Consider the following 20,169-nt stretch of genomic DNA (forward strand, 5'->3'; position numbering starts at 1 on the left):
AGCCTTACAAATGTCAGGCCAGTCTGACCACTGTCGTCATGGGAACACAACCAAGCGAGTCAGTGTAACACATTTGTATTGTACAACAATATTGCAACGTCATGGTTAAGAATAGGGACAGCCATGAAGTGAACAATGTTCTGAAGCAAAAAGATACAAATATGTTTGATTTCACTGGGCATATTTGGTGGGAGATTCTAAAGGCAGACCGTGTGTTATTCAGGCACATATTAAAAGCTCTGACACAATTGACATTTTTAAAGTCCAGACTTAAAACCTGTTATCAGTTTATTACTTACAATCTCGGCTGTAAATGCTCTCGGGTAAATTATCTGTACATGGCGTTTTGAGCATGCCCCAGGATGTGGAATAGGCGCACTATAAATATGCATTTATTATTATTATATTATGCCTGATACCCAGCGTTCACTACGACTTGCACCTGAAACCAAGGTGCTCACTACCCTAATATTTTGCTCCAGCCTTTTCTCCACGTTTACACTTGGTTGGAAAAATACCAATGAAGGCCGGGTTAGAATATTGAACTTCAGTAACCCATGCTTGTCGAAGAGGCCACTAACGGGATCGGGTGGTCAGGCTTGCTGACTTGGTTGACACATGTCATCGGTTCCCAACTGCGCAGATCGATGCTCATGCTGTTGATCACTGGATTGTCTGGTCCAGACTCGATTATTTATAGCTAAGATACATAAGCGTTAACTAACATGAACGCCATGTTAGTGAACGCTATGCATCTTAGTTAGATTATTTACAGACCGCCGCCATATAGCTGGACTATTGCTGAGTGCGGCGTAAATCTAAACTCACTCACTCACTCAGTTGGTTCGTAAACTACTTCCATCATTTGCTAGACTATGCAAAGGGAGATAACTCGTGCCTTTGTGCTCGCACGAAAGAGTCTCGATCTAAGCTTGGATCGGATCGTAAGATCGGGACCGGCTACAATCGGCCTAAAATCGGTTAGTGGAACGGGTGTAACTTTTAGCTAAGACGATTGTAAAATTGGCGTAACTTGCTAAGATTGATCTTAGATAAGATCGGTTAGTGGAACGGCACCCTGGGTCCTCTGACAGGTGTCCTCACCTCGGCATGTCAGTGTTACATGTACAGGGGTTTGAGTTAACAAGGTTTTACTGTATAAAATCATCACTGTGTTGTAGTGGTACACAAACACTGCCAAGCTTGTGAGCTTGTCAGGAAGGTTTTGTTCACACTGTGTGTATCAAGCAGTTGAATTTTCTACACATTCGACCAATTACCTTACAAACCCCTGGAGGTAGCTACACTTGTGTGTCCTTGTGTCCATGTCTGTATGGTATATAGGGATACTGCTTATATGTGCAACTACTGCATGGTTTGTATCAACAGCAACATCCATTCTAATCAGCCTTCAATAAACATCAGCTGGATTTTTAAATTTGCAAATATATTTCTCAACAGTTAACAGTTGGTTAAGGAACCACTTGGGTTTTTTTGTATTACTTAAGTTCATCATGTCATGGCTTGACAGACTGAGTGTAGTATTTTGGAAGAATTGGGTGGCCCTTAAATTGTATAGAGTAGTATATCACCTTGAAACACCAAATCAAATCTCCAGCATAGTGATGTGACATTTGTTCGCAAATTTGTAGGACAATTATTTTTTATCTTATGGCAAGGTGCAGATCTGAATGTAAAGTATTAGATATGTTAGATATACAGTAGATGTACAGTAATTGTGAAGGGTCTAGAACTGAATGTTAGAAGAGTTGTGTAGTTAGGATTTTGTCATGGAACTACCACTGCCAGTATTAGTGTTCATGTGAGTCCAAAATGTGTCATGCCAGACCAACATTTGGCATTAATAACACCAAATTTTGTTTATGGTTGAGTTTGTATATGTAATAGGGACCATATTTATATAATATTATGATTATATTTTTTGCTTGATGGTTGAGGAACAATTATTGTTACAAACATTGAGGGGTGATCTCAAAAGTAAATACTGACACTTTCTGTGAGAAATGTTATATTTGGGATTACACTTTGAAAACCCACAGTGCAGGCAGTTGGACACCTAATCGCCAGCACACAAAGTTAGCAATCCTATGGAAGCCTCGGTAGCTGAGTTGATTAGGTCACTGTCTTTTTGTGCTGGCAATTAGGAGACTGACCCTGAGTGTTGGTTTGAATCACAAATGGGACTCAACCCCAGAATTTGTACTTTACTAGGAATGTGTAATCCCCCCAAATAATGTGTTACTTTGACCACTTTCTGAAAGGCATCATCTTTTTGTCTCAAAACCTTTGGTGTTGCATGTATGCTCATGGACATTTGATATTACCCCTCCACTGCTAAGACACCAATATCATTACAGCTTCTATGAAAGGCTGATTTGTATTGTTCCAAAGTGTTATTTGTGATACATTGTGTGAATGTGTGTAGATGAAGTATGTGCAGTTTTGTGTTGGTAAGGGGTGGGTGTTATATAGGTGTTGTACCAGGGGTGGATATTCTTGTCATTTACAGCAAGGGATTTACAGCATCACTTAACAGGCTGATGCAGGGGTACACTGTGTGCAGGAGACATCAGCTTCAGATGGATTCTATGGCTAGAGATAGGGGATATTATCATCAGGGGGGAGGAGGGGATCTACCGTGTGAGGGTTATGTCACAGCTACAGTGTGTATGGTGATCTCCAGCAGCCACCATGTATGCTATGTCTCATTTATGCAATGTTTACTGGTATCACAATAAAGATTTGAAAGCTATTGTATTAGTTGTGTTTATCTGTATAGCCGTTATTTACATAAAAGAAATACTTTGAAATGGGTAGAAATTTCCAGAGACATTGTAGGTTTACCTGACTAAATTAAGTGAGTTTATGTCCTGGGCCCTATTTCTCACAGAGCCATGGTGTTCAGAAGCTCATGTCGAAGTGTGGGAGTTAACCCACTATAGAAGGTATATCTTAGTGGATCAGTGCCCTGGCCTCTTTGGTTGGCTTCAATCGTGCATCATCAGCATGAACATCTAAACACCTTTGATCCAATGAGGCAGAAACTTCAGATGCTTGTGTTCTTACCAGTGATGACAGGTTTGTTTTCAAGATGTTTACATCCAATGTTCACCATGTCACCACGACACCTGACTACTTCTTTCAAATGCGGATATCCTCATGAGGTCACTTACAATGACAGCTTCGTTACTGGGTGATTACGCCACCAGTTGATTTAAGTCAAACTCTTGTTAACGCCACCATATCATGAATCATTGTACCCAATGTCTTCAAATTTGGTGACAGCCTACATTGGGGATTACGCAGACATTCAGTCGATTTGGGTGACCTTGACCTTATTTTCAAGGTCACCACGACACTTTGACCACTTTTCAAACTCTTGTTAACGTGATATCTCATGCACTGTTGTACCCAGTGTCTTCAAATTTGGTGACAGCCTACATTGGGGATTACGCAGACACCAGTGGATTTGGGTGACCTTGACTCCTTATTTTCAAGGTCACCACGACACTGACCACTTTTCAAACTCTTGTTAACGCGATATCTCATGCACTGTTGTACCCAATGTCTTCAAATTTGGTGACAGCCTACATTGGGGGATTACGCAGACACCAGTTGATTTTGGGTGACCTTGACCTTATCTTCAAGGTCACCACGACACTTTTCACATTTTTAACTCTTGTTAACGCGATATCTCATGGACTGTTGTACCCAATGTCTTCAAATTTGGTGACAGTTTACATTGGGGGATTACGCAAACACCAGTTTATTTGGGTGACCTTGACCTTATCTTCAAGGTCACCACGATACTTTGACCGCTTTTTAAAGGCGATATCTCATAAAACATTGCACCCAATGTTTTCAAGTATGTTGACAGCCTACATTGGGTGATTATACAGACACCAGTCATATCAGGCATCTTGTATGTGACCCAAAAATATAAAGTAGTAAATATAGATATTCCATTTTTAGCGGAGGGGGGACATTGCCATATCAGTGGCAAACACTTGTTTATAGCCGTTACTCATTTATTATTTCCTGTCAAAATGTAATGACATTTGATGTATGTGTAGTTAGCAGTGAGACAGTTTCCTTCCAAATGACAATGGAAACCTATTTTTTGCAATTACACTGCAAAATGTATTGAAATTTGGTGTTTTGTTTGGTGTGTGATTCAACAAAATATATTTTCAAAAATGACCTGATGTCGGACCTTACTGTATACCCTGAGGATGCCCTGGCAGAAATATAATCCATATCAGAATTCACATTTGCCACGTCACAGCCAATCTTGTAAGTGGAAATACTGATAAGAATTACTGAATTATGTAACTGTAAACTACATGTTTAACACGAAATCGAAACGTCTGCCCCGGACAGTAACCAGGAATGGTAATGTACATGGCGCCGTGAGCTGTTATGTGCCTGGATATGAGTGCCATATAAGCTGACTATTGCTATTACTAATGGTCTGTGGATGATACCAAGAGATGAAAGAATGAGGGTGAGAAACACAAACGGCTACAGCCCTTCATTACTGCTTTCAATCAGTTCATTATAAATCATGACAAATATATTGGAAGGGTAATGTCAAAAATGTAAGAATCGCATTTGCTTGCTACTACAGCATCTATAACATCAGTAAAGTCCACCATTTCCTTGACATTCAGATAGTCCAGTGATGATAGCCTCAATGACATGACAAGGCCTGTGTTCCTTTCTGTGCTCGACCATGACGTCGGCACCAGTCGGCAACCGCCCTATGATATGCTACATGACCTCAGTAAGACCACCGCTCTATGGTCCGTCGTAACATGCACTCAGTTCCACCCTATATTGAACCATGGCATGGCCCTAGTCCCGCTCCACGATCAGACATGGCATGGTTCAACTCCATGTTCGACAATGGCATGGCCCTAGTCCCGCTCCATGCTCAGACCTGGCATGGCCTCAGTTCACCTCCATGTTCTACGATGACATGGCCTTATTTCCATAGTATGCTCGACCACGCCATGGCCTGATTTACGCTCTACGACTGACAAGACCTTAGTTCAACTCTATGTTCGACCATAGCCGCAGTCCCACTCAGACATGGCCATGTCTGTACCCCAACCCTATACCTAAACCACTCTGTCAATCCGAACCAATATGCTGGAGCCCAATATGTCTTTGACCCCACTACGCCCGGCCCCCATACACGGAGTAGCCTGTGGCGGAGTTGGACTCAGGCCTGATGACGGGGCCGAAGGCGAGTCCTATTCCCGCCACTGTTGGAGCCAAACCAATGCAGCCCCGGCGGAACCACTTCCAGCTGGTACGGAACACCCGGCGGATACGCTTCCTGATCTGAAATTACAAGTGGGGCATTTAGTCCTGTTCTTGTAGCAATAGCCATTAGGTAGTAGAGCATGATGGGATTATATAGGTGATATAACCTCCCTGGTATAGTAAATTTATAGAAGAGTCGGTCCCACGCTCATACCCTATGTTCAGATCCAGTGATGATCAAACCTGTGATCAGACGGCACACATGTTTAGACCCTGTGATCAGACTGTTTGATTAGATCCTGTGATCAGGCCCAGCCGTTAGACCCTTTGATCAGATCCTGTGTTCAGACACTGTGATCAGACCCTTCGATGAGATCCTGTGATCAGACACAGTGATCGGACCCTGTGTTTAACCCCTTCGATCAGATCCTGTGATCAGACACAGTGATCAGACCCTGTGTTTAAACCCTTCGATCAGATCCTGTGATCAGACACAGTGATCAGACCCTGTGTTTAGACCCAGTGATCAAATCCTGCGTTCAGACCTTGTGATCAGACCCTGTGTTCAAACACTTCTATCAGACCCTATGATAAGACCCTATGCTCACTGCACTGTTTATATTGCAGGTAGAGGTGAGGTGAGGTGAAGTGGAGTTTAACACCGCGTTCGAGATATTTCACTCATACATGAACGTTCATGTGCGCGCCTGACAGTCTGTCTGCCTGAACATGTCGACAACAGAATGCGACTTACATTTCCATCTGGGATGGCTTCTGTAAGTGAAAACATAACCTTTAATCCCGAATTTATAAAGTTCTGATAAAAACTGCTAACTCAATTTAAATTTTAAAAAGACCCCCAGTTAGATGGTGATCCTGAAACTGAGGAAATTCTACACCTGCGTCATTGCAGTAAGGACTCAGCGGAAAGGAACGTGGTTCTGGGACTGTGAGACAGAGTAGTACTAACGTTTACGATTCGGGCACTGGTCGATCGGGATAATTTGGGTAGTAGTTTCGAATCAAACAGTTGACTCACTACTCCGAAGAACCATATCGCTACCAACTTCTCCAAGCAAAGCCCAAAATATGGTGAGTGAGTGAATTTAGTTTTACGCCGCACTCAGCAATATCCAAAATATGGACTCCCTCTGTTACTGAAACCAGGATCGGCCCCTGTTGGATGCATGGCTCTGTTCTAGCATCACGTGGCGGGTTTTGTCACAAACTGCTGATAATTAGTGGAAACAGGAAAAACATGTACGCAGAAACTTTCCAATATTGTTATTGACGATGGTTATTTATAAGTGAAGTCCGTTTGACGGTCGAACTGTTTCCTGCCTTGTCGATCGCATCACATCAATGACCATCTGTCTGTCAAATCTTTTCAGCAATTTTTATGCCTATACTATATTATTAATGAATTAATTATCAGTACAGGTACAAATTGTGTTGAAGTACAAAGCATACTTGTGTTTCCTTATCTAGTCATACGTGCCTCCGCTGAAGTGTGTAATCCATGATAAGTGGCCAGCATATTGCAAACTTAATATATTACAAACATATGTTGTTGCCATACACGGCATCGGTTATATGTTACATTTCAAAAAACACGCGCTGTTTGCTCATTTGACCAAACCGAGAGGTGTTTTCTGCCCATATATCATCTTTCGTACTGATAACTGAAAATTGGTGTTCTTTAGAAACTAGTCACAATGCAAAATCACATCGCAGCAATATCACATATATACGGCCAGTAAATATACGTATGATATTGCTTGTATTCCACGTGACTTGGAAACGTGCAGTATTGATCATTTCCCGAGGTTGAAATCAGAAATGCATGCAAGAGGCACCTTAAACTCTCCAGTTTAGCCTACGGATGTATATGGTAAATTGCTTCCCTCGTCAGGGGCGTAGCTACCGTTGTAAAAAAAAAAGGCCCGGGCTTACACATGATTGTTGCTAACACAGTTGGGAAAGCACTCAATACTATCTAAATATACATTTTTGCACCCACACGAAACAATTGGCTTGCTACGCGCCTGCTCGTTTATTCTTCTTGTAAGAGTGAGTGAGTTGGCGTTTAACAATGACAATAATTACTCAAGTTTCATCACGGTGTGTCGTTAAGTTGTGCGAGTCCTGAATGATCCAGGGCCTAGATTTTCGAATCTCTCTGAGCGCTAAGATAGTCGTAAGTTAATGTTAATGTATGGCACTTACGACTATCTTAGCGCTAAGAGAGGTTGGAAAATCTAGGCCCTGGTCTTTGATGGTTAACACTTGGTCAAACGTATGATCACAGGTATGGTGATGCCAAGCCTAGAAATATAATCCAGACGAACCAGGATTCGAACTCACGATCAATTTAATTCTTTATTAACCTTACATTTTACAACCTATATCGACGATTACATACAGCATAAATTGATACAGGTGGGCGGGTTTGACAATTCATGAACATGTCACAAGTTATTTTAGACATTATATCAGCAATGTTTTCCTCCCACAGCTTGACACAGAGTACAATCGGCGTGACGAAATAACGCTTTAATAATTACGTTACCCCACCGCCATGTGTCAAGTGACGACAGGATTCGACTATTGGCCATCGCACACCAGACATGCTACGCGTTTATAGCACTTTCAACACTGGGTAGACACGTATATTCGTACTGCAAAAGGGAAGCGTGGCTCCGATTTGTATTAGAACTCTTAACTATATCTTCTTGTTAATGAAGTGAGTGAGTTTAGTTTCACGCCGCCTTTAGCCATATTCAGCAGCCTGGACACTAGAAACGGATTTTACACATTGTAATTTACATGAGTAATGAAATGGCGTTACTTTATAAAGGACCAACCACTACAGGTTATATTTGTGCTGTCCATTGACATTGTAGGTTTTTTTATTATAGGATATTTATATAGCGCACAGATCCACGCAACCATTGCTTGCTCAAGGCGATGGTATTTGTTTCCCTCGATCATTGGATGTCAATCTCAACGTCACATCGTGTTATCAATCTCAACTCCCTGGGAGTAATACAACTCTTGCTGTCACTAGGCGCACCGAGTTTATTGTGGCTCTCTCATCCTAACGAGGTTGTGGAACGATACAAAAAATTAAGAGCTGCTTTACGACGTGGTTTAGGACGTCGTAGCGCTAAGAGGCTTTCGTGAAACGGCACCCTGGTCTTTGATGGTTAACACTTGGTCAAACCTAAGAGTAAAGGTATGGTGATGACCAACCTGGGAAATATAATCGAGACGAACCGGGATTCGAACTCACGATCAGAGGTGTCTGGCGTACCGAATATACGTAACTCTGAACAGCAATATGCGCTACGTTAGACGTCTGGGCCACCGGTGTTCACAGATGTCTGCAGACTTATATTGCAGACTAACATATCTTACACAAATGTACATGTCAGTTGTCTTGGTGTGAAAAGGGGTGATGGGGTAGAGAATACGACAGGTTTTATTACATGTATATAGTGAGTGAGTGAGAATAGTTTCAAGCTGCCATTAGCCATATTCAGCAGCCTGCACACTAGAAACGGATTTTACACATAGTAATTTACATAAGTAATGAAATGGCGTTACTTTGTAAAGGACCAACCACTACAGGTTATTTTTGTGCTTTCCATTGACATTGAAGGTTGACATACGACAGGTTTTATTATATAGTGAGTGAGTGAGTGAGTATAGTTTCAAGCTGCCTTTAGGAATAGTCCAGCAATATTGCCGCCTGGGACACCAGATTTCACACATTGTACATAAGTAGGGAATCGAACCCAGATCTTCGACATGACGAGCGAGTGCTTCAACAACCACCAGGCTATCCCATCGTCCCTTTCCCTGAAGAAATGCATACATACGGCTGGACAAAAGTCTCTGAATATACAACTTCTTCATTACGATATATGCGCCGTTTTGGTGTAGATACTAACGCCGCTATCATTGTTTTATCAGGCAGGTAAGTGTATAAGCTTCATAACGGTGTTAGCATCTACATCGAAAAAGTGCATACATTGCCATATAGAAGTTGTATATCCATAGAACTATCCCCCTTGTTTAATCATTTCTTGTGTAGCCTACCATATTTAGCAACCATCAACCGCAGGTGAATACTAGTACTTTCCTTTGTCCGACAGCTTAATCAAAACTCGTTCTATTTGATGTAGCACTCAACTTGTAAGCATATATGTTAAAAAACTTTCAAATATTTTTTAGATGTAACACATGTTATATTCGGGATTACTTTTACAAATATAACACGTGTTACATTAAATGGCATTGTGTATTAATATTTTAGATGAAACTCAGCAATTCCTGTATTAATTCTAAAATTGTTCCAGCTATATTATATTTTCATTACCTGTATATAATATATGCTTTGTTATATCAATAGGCTTACATTGTGTACAACTGTCACGAGTACCGTTTACAGTTCCTGTGACTTTAGATTTATGTACATACACCGGCAAAATGAGGTGAGACGCTAATAAACTATCTGTCCGTCTATATATACTCAAAAGAACATCCGATTCAGGTGAGCTAAAAACTGACATGCGTCTGGAGTGACGCAGTGTTTGGGGGTGAAGTCTACAATGGATAATGGATAGTTTGTGGAGGGTCCTCCTTTTTAAGTACTCATGCACTGAAAATCACTAGTTCCGTTCCCCAAACCCTAAACCTAACTAAACCTAACTAAACCTAACTCTAACCCTAAACCTAACCCTAACTTAAATTTTGACTTTTGGATGAGTTCTCTAGTAATTGTTGTGTTAAGTTTGTTAATAAGTTTAGTATATCTATAAATATTATTTGGGATGGGGATGGGAGGAACTCTTACCAATACAACTTCTTTGGATAACGTATTTCGGAGCTTACCTTCTTGTTTCGTACTTTCTTTTTTTCCTTCTTTTCTTGTTTCAGAAGGTGTCTGGTCTGAGGGTTGGCTGTGTGGGGATGACGCCCATCTATCAAAGGGTTCCTGTCATTATCCCCGGGTGTCACAACCTCTGTGTCCTCGCTGTCAGTCGTCCATTCGTCTGGGTGTCCGTCATCTCTTGAAGGATCGGGACTCGGTGACGTCTGGGTGGATATCATCCTAAATAGTTTCAGAGCAATGTCGTCTGCTCCGTCAGAATATCATATATCCATCGCCATTAGTGGCATGTCCGAATCGCACCACCTACATCCAAATGGGTACAGTCCGCGTACAGAGGACTATCATTAGTGTTGTCGTCTGATTAAGAACGCCGGACTTATGTCGTCTGCCGAGGCATTCTTGTTATCAAACGGCATGTGTGTTCCGATCGGATTTGCGATAATACGAACTGTCAAAGTTATACCCAACACGGTGTCTGCTGCTCTTCAAGAAAACACAGTATATGTACCCTGTTCACGCGAAGCGTAAGTGTGTATATCATGCCATTTAGATACAAGTTAACATCCTCATCAAAGTCATCTGAATCCTAAATCCTGTTCACAAACCTTCAGCATCTCTCCTGAGTTTATCCACACAACATGGAGCGGTGGTAAATTCAGTGACACCCAACAGTCGACATGGAACGTGCTCGTCTTGTCGGAGATTAGCGTTGAGCCCCGTCCTATATAATGCCGCTTACTCACAGGTCAGGGAGACTGTGATTACACACAAATTCGCTGATACAACTGTCACGTGACCTGGACAATACAACTGCTTGGCTACTGGGGTAGCTGACTGAATGGGTGAAGCAGGAGACGTCATGCCTGGGTGAGCTATCTCATGAGTCGCCTCTTGTAAACATATTACTTAATATTCCCGAATACATTTAGTGTATTTAATTTAATGAAGGTAGACCTTTGAACCATCTGATATCATAACTAGACCTTCAGGTACATCTCTTCAATCTATATCAGATCTTCATTAAAGATAAGCAATGCAGCCAAATGTCTATATACTATCGTTTTTTCCATCACACAGAACATGATAATGAGAAACTATAAGTTTACGGGATTGTTTTTTTTAAATATAGCCTTGCATCTTCATGGTGTTTGTTTGTATATGTTTGTTGTTTAACGCCACACTCGGCAACATTCCAGCTATATGACGGCAGTCTGTTAGTAATTGAGTCTGGACAAGACAATCCGGTGATCAACGTCATGAGCATCGATTTACGCATAAGGATAGAAAATGATATGTATATGCCTAACTGGCACTGAGTTTTTGATATCACAGTTTTGATATTATACCAGATAAGAACTCAAGATCCTCAGCCCTTCAGTCCTCGAGTGAGTGAGGGACTTTAGTTTTACGCCGCTTTTAGCAATACTCCAACAATATTACAGCGGGGACACCAGAAATGGGCTTCACACGTTGTACCCATGTGGGGAATCGAACCCGGGTCTTCAGCGTGACGAGCGACGCTTTAACCACTCGGCCACCCCACCGCCCCTTCAGTCCTCGAGGTTATAAGCGGGTCGAAGGTTGACGTGATATAGAAACCGTCTCGTAACCGTTTAATCATATATCATAACATCAAATGTTATAATGTATCGATCCATGAAACATCAACAGATAGCATGTAACTGTAAGACAGTGATAACACAATACATTCTCTAAGTGCAAACAGTAATGATTTAATTGTAAGTGAACCAAAACTTACCATTGTTACAAAGATTCTGGCCTGTTATAAAGACGTCGGTCTGTAAAGTCTGGACCATACAATCAAGTGATTTATTAAAAAAATTCAATTTATATATATTTACATAGCGCCAATATCCAGATCACCTGCTCAAAGGCGCTTTGTTTTTCCCTCGATCATTGGATGTCAGTCTCAAACAGCACAATGTATTATCAATCTCAACTCCCTGGGGATCATACAACGCAAGAGTTAATGTGGCTTTCCCATCCTTACCAGATACCCATTCACAGCTGGGTGGACTGGGACACGTAGTCACAGTCCTTTGTCCAAGTTTACTGCACGTTGCTGTACCCGCAACTAGGTGTTTGCACGTATTCATGTGGCCACCATCTGGTCATATACCAACTGATTCGTGGGTTCTTTTAAGTGCACAGGGTTGTGTACTGTACACATGGGTGAGGTGAGGTGAGGTGAAATTGCGTTTAACGTCGTGCTTGAGAATATTTCGCTCATATGACGACGTGCATGCGTGTGTATGTGTATGTGCGGCTGCTTGTACTAGCCCAGACTTAAGCTGGTTTTATAGTGCTAGCCCACTGAGATACCAATGCCGCAGTGAAGCATGAATACCCCACTCAGACACATTATACTGACTCCGAGCCGACCAGTCCTTGATGAACCCATTAATGCCGAGCGCCTGGCAGGGACCAACAAGTACCATATTTTAACGTCTTTTGGGATGACGCGGTCGGGGATCGAACCCGCGACCTTCCGCTCTCCGGGCGGACGCTCTAACCACTACACCACGGAGGCGGTCCTGTACACATGGGATACTTACACAGTCGGATTTACATTATTGCCATCGATCCACGCAATTGTGATACGGTGACTTACTTAGATAACGAATTGGTGATGCATGAAACAAACAACCATTTATAATTTTAATTTAATTTATAAAAATCTCATGCATGTTTTTTAGTTTTGATGTTGTTTAACGCTGCATTCGGGAAAACTCCAAGCATACAATCGCGTCTGGGTCAGATACTCCGGTGACTGATGTTATGAGCAGCGTCCTTCTCCGCTGTGTCGCGGAGTCAGACCACAACTGTCATGGATTAGTTCGCTGACTTTGTGTGCTGGTGATCAGGTGCTTCACTTTGAGAGTGTGTTTTCGAATCCTGGATGGGGCCTAACCCCAAAAGGTACTAGAACCTGTACTTTACTGAGAAAAGGTAATCCCAAATATAGAATATGCTGCGCGTAACTGTTTGACGACCTGAACAACCTCGTATTTATCTGTATAGCATTTACATTTTATGATAAATATAGTGTCTGTCAGTGAGATGTTATATTTGATTTGAAAAGAGAGAAAACGTATAATGAAAGTTACGCGTTTAATCAATCTTCGTGGTTGCTATGACTACGGCCTTCGGTGTCAGTTTAATCTGTCTCGACAAAATGGTAAACTGGCTGTTAGTTCCTGACAGACAACTAATTCTGAATCTCACGTCACGCCGTTATAGGAGCAGGTTGACAAGTACATCAGCATACAAGGTAACGCTGGGAATACTGAACGCGCGCGTCTCTCTCTCCTCCAGCCATTCACAGGGCAGAATAGGACTAGCTCTCCGACAGGATAACACGGTTTAGTATGGGAAATAAAGACTGACTGACTGAGTTTGGATTTACGCCGCTTTTAGCAATATTCCAGCAATATCACGGCGGGGGGACACCAGAAATGGGCTTCACTCATTGTACCCATGTGGGGATTCGAACCCGGGTCTTCGGCGTGACGAGCCAACGCTTTAACCACTAGGCTACCCCACCACCCCAGGAAATAAAGAAGACTATACAGACTTAATGTAGTGTTTTTCAGGGGAATGGCTCGAATTCTTTTAGTACGACTTTGAGTTTACGAGGTTTCATTATATACGTGTTTGTGTGTATTTGAATGTTTTCTTGGTGTGTGTGTGTGTGTGTGTGTGTGTGTGTGTGTGTGTGTGTGTGTGTGTGTGTGTGTGTAGTTACCGAAGATTACAAAACAAAACATCATGTTATTTCAACACGGGAGGATATGATACGGCATCATGTCACTCTTACGAGTTAATGGTCGTCGTTGGATGAGGAATCCGACTGGGTATATATCCCATGTACATCCGTGTTAGCTTGGTGGAACAGCCTGCTTCTTTCATCGGTCTTGATACCCTGTTAGGCATACCTTTGACATGTGTAATTATTCCCACTGTCTGTTATGTTGTCCTGACAAATAGCCCCATACCATTTCCATGCTTACATTTCGTTCGCAGTCGACCAGGGTGCCGTTGTACAAAGCGATCTTAGCGCTAAGATGATCGTAACTTCCATACCATAACAGACATACGACTGGAGTAGTGCTAAGGTTGCTTTGTACAACGGCAACAGGTGTAATCTGAGGCTATCACATATGGTTTTCTCCGGAAGCGTCCCATGAACCGCACCCACTAACCATATTGTCTTCGTCCTCCTTTCCCCCTCACCTATGTAAACGCCATTCTGCGTCTGAGAACCCCTGAGTGTTTTGCATGGGCCCGCCCGAACCACGATGAGACATTCCCCACCCCAGTGACCATTACCTACGTCGATTACTATCTTGCCCTTAGTGACGACGACGGTGACTACTGAGCCTACGAGGACGACGACAGATTCGTGGAGGACTGAGAGGTGCATCATTTCAGGAAGGTGTTAAGTAGAGTGCCTCCTGGAGGAGAATCTCCTCGTAGATTTCTATTCCGTCGTGTGTATGTGATAAGAGGGTGTGCCTTGCGTGAGAGTATGTGTTTGTTTGTTTTTTTGTTTGTTTTGTTTTTTTAGGTGGGGGAGGGTAAAGGGTGTGCGTATATGTGCAGGAGGATCTGTCATGTCTGTGAGATAGGGTGTAATGCCTGGAGGATATATATTGCATGTGTACTTGTGTGAAAGTATGAGAGGGTGTTTCATACGTGTAGTTGACTGTCAATGTATATACGAGGTGATGTGTTTCTTTATGATTGTCGAGTGCATGTGTCAGAGGATTTACACTTGTTCATGTGTGTGATTTTACCAGTAAAAGGGTGTATCTTGCATGTGCGACAGTGTACAGGTCCACATGTGATGGGGACACTAAGATACTTTGTTCAGGCACATGTTCTTCTTAATTATACCTGAATAAATGATGAGGAAGGTCATACAGACTTTATCTTTCGATCTAACAAGGACTAGGCGACATCAACGATAGTAGAGGCAGCTGACCCATGTATGGATAAACCATATCATGATTATAATACAAGTTATAACATAAAGTAAACTAATTAACTAATAACCCAGATAGCATTCAGACGTTGGCAATGGTTTTGCCAACATTACCAACGTTGGGCCAACGTCTGAATGCTATCTGGGAAAGTTCTTCATTAGACCATATATAGCCCTGTTCGAACCGCTCAAGCTCAATCTGAAAAATCTGAATCTGAACACATGGGTTCTCTGGAACGGTGGATCAATCTTATACAGTTGGTTACTTCGAAATCCACTGCATTGTACGCCCAGTGATTGGAATCTTTATTAAGTTTTGGTGCCTACAAATCAGATGACAAGACTTTGAATAAGGGATTGTTGTGGGGATTACCTTAGTTTAAAAGGCTGTGATCTTCTTCTCTCCCACGATAAACGGAACACTACGCGTTCACGTGTGTGCGTCTATTTATTTATTTTTTAGACTAGCGTATACGTTCATAAAGTCGTATTTAGAACACAAATTCAACGTAGCCTACTCATACGAGCAGCTACCATAAGCGAAGGGAGATCACTCTCGACCCTTCACGCGTACTTTACATGTATAGTAAGTGAAGTGATCGTAAAATATTCAGTGCATGCTAGTGCTTTCAAAACCCACGGAGGTGAGATACCATATCCCTGGTGTAACATATACCAGCTGACTCATATATGATACAGTATACGGACTCCGAGCCGACCTGTACTTGTTCAAACCCCTAAAAGCGAAGCAGGCTAACAAAAAATACCTTCTTATAGATATTATGAAAAAACCCAGACACATCTTGTTCTTATTGTAAAACACAGATCAATAGAAGATGAACTTCATGTTATTCTAGTATGCCCAGCTTATAACGAATTGCGCATCAAATATATTCCAGCAACAATTATGTTTTACCAAATATTGCTCAGTTCCGAAGTGAGTTGAGATTGAGATATAGTATTGAAAAACGCCGAATTTTATTCGAAATGGCTCTTATATCATGGCTTATTCAAAGACGACTGAATTAATTATATTATTAATATGTTTGATAATTATAAATAATCTTGTACTTGTGTGAATGGTGAGTGAATGGATTGTCTTGTTTCGTAAACAATTCCACCTGTATCCCATTACATTACTGTATATCTTCAGACTGAGCTGTCCCCTGGCTGCTTAGTTTTGACTGTAACAGGGATTCAGAAATAAAATTTAAATTACAAACAAATACATATTCCAGCATATTATTATTACCACCCAAATATGTATAAACTGATCTACTTGTTCATCAATGTTGATAACGTTAAGCTGTTTAACCTTTGTATTTTCATTGAAATGGTGTTTAAACTAAGAATTAATGTAAATGTATTATGTTAAATTCAAATGAACTCTGTTTGTGGCGCAGTATGTATGTTCACTCATAATTTACACCTTGTACTATTTGCCTCATGGCCATCCATACGGAATAAATGATGATGATGATGATGATGGTGATGGTGATGACAAATACCTTGATCTTAAAATCGATCACTGTTATGGTTAACACTACCATATTGCTGAATCTTCTGTTGTGACTGGGCGAGAATTTGAGATTAGAACGTGGAGCACATGATGTTTTGGGCACTCAGTCAACTAAGGTATTACAACTAAGGTGTTACAATTCAACTGGCAGACTTGGGCCCCTTGGGCATGCCAGAAACCTTGGTTGTGGGATCAAATTCAGATGAGCCCTGCATTTCATCCGACAATGAAGCTGACACCGGAATACTGCTCTAAGACACTCACTCACTCCTTAAGTCTCTCACATGTATCCAAAGTGGACAATGATAACATGACTGGTATTTGACAAGGATATGTATTCTTTAATCATACATTAAACAGAGCACATGTTTTCACTCTTCAACAAAACAAGACAAACAAGTACTTGCAGCATCAATATTTGGTTATATTTAGAAACTACTTATCAGACAACCATCATTTCAAGGAGGTTACACCAGTTACTAAATAGATTAGCTACGTTCACTCACGCATTACCCTTAAATGCACTCTTCTAATTAATACTGTGAAGTATGTACTGCTAAGAGGGCTTCAATGAGGAACAAGACCATAAATCTTCATAACCATGTCAACTCGGAGCTGAAGGTTTGAAAATGGCCAATGGTTTATGGTTATCACTACTACCAATAATAGTGATGACTAAGTTGTCATATATGTGTGCTGTAGGTAAGTAAGTCAAGCAAGTGAATCATTATAGTCTGAAGATTGTTTAGTGCAACAAGACCCAGACGTGTCTCATCCTGTCAAAAGGAACTGGGTCATTGGTCAAGCTATCAACCTCAACACAGACTTGTCCAGTCCTGTCCAGTCAGCAAATTGTGACACGGCTGTAATATTACTACCTGCAACATACAGAGAACCTCACCGGACAGACTTTCATTGCAAAATATATCAACACAAGTCAAAATAAGTCCAAAACTCGAAGGTTGATCTGTTTTGGTAAAATATCCAGGTCTTTGGCATCAAAAGATGCAAAGTTTTTATTATACTTATCATCCAAATGATTCCTCCAAATATTTGAGTTATCAGACAGTAATGAGCAGTGTCTTGGGTGCAAAAGTACACCAAACCAGCTTCAGTTGCAGAGAGATACCTAATGCCATGACTGCTGTGCTATTGCCCTGACCACTGATCAGAAAGAGTGAGTTGTGTTTAAGTCTCTTTGAATAACTCTACGTGAGAGCCAATATCCACATCAGATCAGAGTGAGAGAGCATGGTTTTATGGTGCCTTTAGCAATATTCCAGCAATATCAAGGAAGGGGACACACATATGGCATCCATGTTGGGAATTTCAGTGTGATGGGTGAATGTTTTAACCACCACCCCAGACTCAACAGGAAGTGGGCATATACTTTGAATCTGATGACCAAACATTTGGAATATAGGACTGACTTGACATATCTGGCATTTCTAGTTGCCATTACATTGTACATTATTATACTTTGTCAAAGACAGAAATCATTACAATCACACATTCTCAAAAAAAACATTTACTTTTCATTTCATACAATTCTATATAATTTGTAATATACTATTCACACTTTGCTAGATCAAATCATGGATTCAACAGAAAACTATGATGTGGGGTCAAATTGGATTTAAATATCTAAGCTTATTGTAAGCATGCATCCCAGGTTTCAGTGTGTCATTTCATCTTGTGGATCCCATACCTGCTGGTGTTGACAGGTGTTGTGTACTTGTCAATGACTCTTCCATGATTTGCAAAATGGTTGATTGGTGCCATGAAAACCATTTTTATGGTTACTCATGTATCAAGTGCATAGGGTTAGATTAAAGTGACTGTTTGCCTAAAGAGGAGTTACCATATTATTATTTATCCAGTTGTAAATGGATACTATTTCAAATTATGAATCTAAAAGTAAAGTTGTGAAATTATGAAGTAAAGTTGTGAATTTTTGTGATCCTTAGCAAAGTGTGAGTAGTATATTATATATTTGACATTACTATTATGCTATATTTAGGATTACACATTCTCGATAATGTACATATTCTAGATACTTTTTAAGGTCCATCCAGGATTCGGTTTACAGTTTACACTTATCAGTACATCAAAGTGTGTGATGTAACTTACTTCCAGACCTCTGACTACCATTATTGTGTAGAGGTGTGATGATACAGACATTTCACGATATGTATTGCGATATCATGGAACGATACGATTCGATACAATGCATATCACGATATGCTAACTTTAGTTATTTTCTTTAAAAAAATGTTTTTGATAACAAGAAACAGTGTAAATTTTGACATAACCGTCAATTTCTGGTGAAAATTCACAATTTTAAGGTCAACGATACATATCATGATACGGAAAATAGTATCGATATATTTATTGTCAGAAAAAGTATCACGATTATCGATACTATCGTCACAGCTCTATTATTGTGGGAGCCTTGGTGGCTGAGAGGGTCAGCTTGCTGACATATTGTGCTAGTGCCTGCACTAAGAGTGGGACTCCACCCTGAAAAGTACAACTTGGAGTTCACTAAACAGCCTAATAAAATGTAATCTAATATCATGAAGATTTGACTTTGTTTGAGTTTACTGGAGTATAATGTTTCCTACTCCAATGAACACAAAGGGGAAAACTATTCTTGTCATTTTATTATACCTATTTCAGACCTCAAACATTTCATTCAGTACGTGTGACTTCATGTTTCCACTGACAGCTATACATAACCTATTGTAACGCGGAATAATATACTGCAACAGAAGGTGAGGTTACACAAGCAGATAGATAGGTTCACATATCGTCACTGCATGAGAAAGGGCTCTAAAGAAGAATGTCAGTAAGTTGGTCACAGTAGCGGGATGTCATGGTACATTTACCATGGGTACGAAACATGACAGGATAGATTTCCAAAGTTGTTAATGAGCCTGTGGCAATTACAAGTGTTAGTATAATCAGAGACCATATAATATATGGTCTCTGGTATAATTTGATGACATGGCCCATTTTTGAAAGGTGATTACAAAGATGTCTCGAAGAGATACTTAAGTAGATTTATAGTCAACATCACTTGCCAGACTAGACACTGTTCACAGTCTGTATGTCTGTTTATTCATTGTTTATTCATTGGTTCACTATGATGGATATTCTTGAACAGACATGTATTTAAACACCCAGACTTGGTTGAAGACTGAGCAAGTTGTATTAATGCCTCTAAAAACAGTATTCCTGTCATCTGGTGTGCTACCTAATTGTGGGAAAGAAACCTTTCAAAATTTCCCACTTGACCACAGGACCAGTGAGTGGACAATAATCAGTGGTCCTGTCTGTACTTCACTGGTCCAAAATAACATTCGTAGGTTTACTTAAGTATCAATACAAAATTCACTGGCAACCAGAACCACTGCAAACTTATCATTTAATGGTCCTGATGAATTTCTACTAAGCCAG

The 20,169-nt window shown here is 40.8% G+C and overlaps 1 protein-coding gene across 1 annotated transcript; it reads right to left on the bottom strand.

Annotated features, from left to right (window-relative positions):
- Positions 1 to 4,937: 4,937 nt before the first annotated feature.
- LOC124286159 lies at positions 4,938 to 10,948 on the bottom strand. Its single transcript, XM_046722508.1, has 2 exons — positions 10,186 to 10,948; positions 4,938 to 5,367 (listed from the first exon to the last, which is right to left on the bottom strand). Exons 1-2 carry the CDS (start codon positions 10,402 to 10,404, stop codon positions 5,200 to 5,202), a joined length of 387 nt encoding a protein of 128 aa, XP_046578464.1. The 5' UTR covers positions 10,405 to 10,948; the 3' UTR covers positions 4,938 to 5,199.
- Between the last annotated feature and the right edge of the window lie 9,221 nt (positions 10,949 to 20,169).

Source organism: Haliotis rubra, unplaced genomic scaffold, assembly GCF_003918875.1.
Source record: "Haliotis rubra isolate DU_JTF1 unplaced genomic scaffold, ASM391887v1 Scf377, whole genome shotgun sequence".
NCBI lineage: Eukaryota > Metazoa > Mollusca > Gastropoda > Lepetellida > Haliotidae > Haliotis > Haliotis rubra.

Excerpts from the sequence above, each read along its gene's own strand:
- LOC124286159 (XM_046722508.1), bottom strand. The coding sequence starts at position 10,404 with ATGATATCCACCCAGACGTCACCGAGTCCCGATCCTTCAAGAGATGAC. Across the intron at positions 5,368-10,185 it reads AGAAAGTACGAAACAAGAAG|ATCAGGAAGCGTATCCGCCG; the intron begins GTAAGCTCCGAA and ends TTGTAATTTCAG.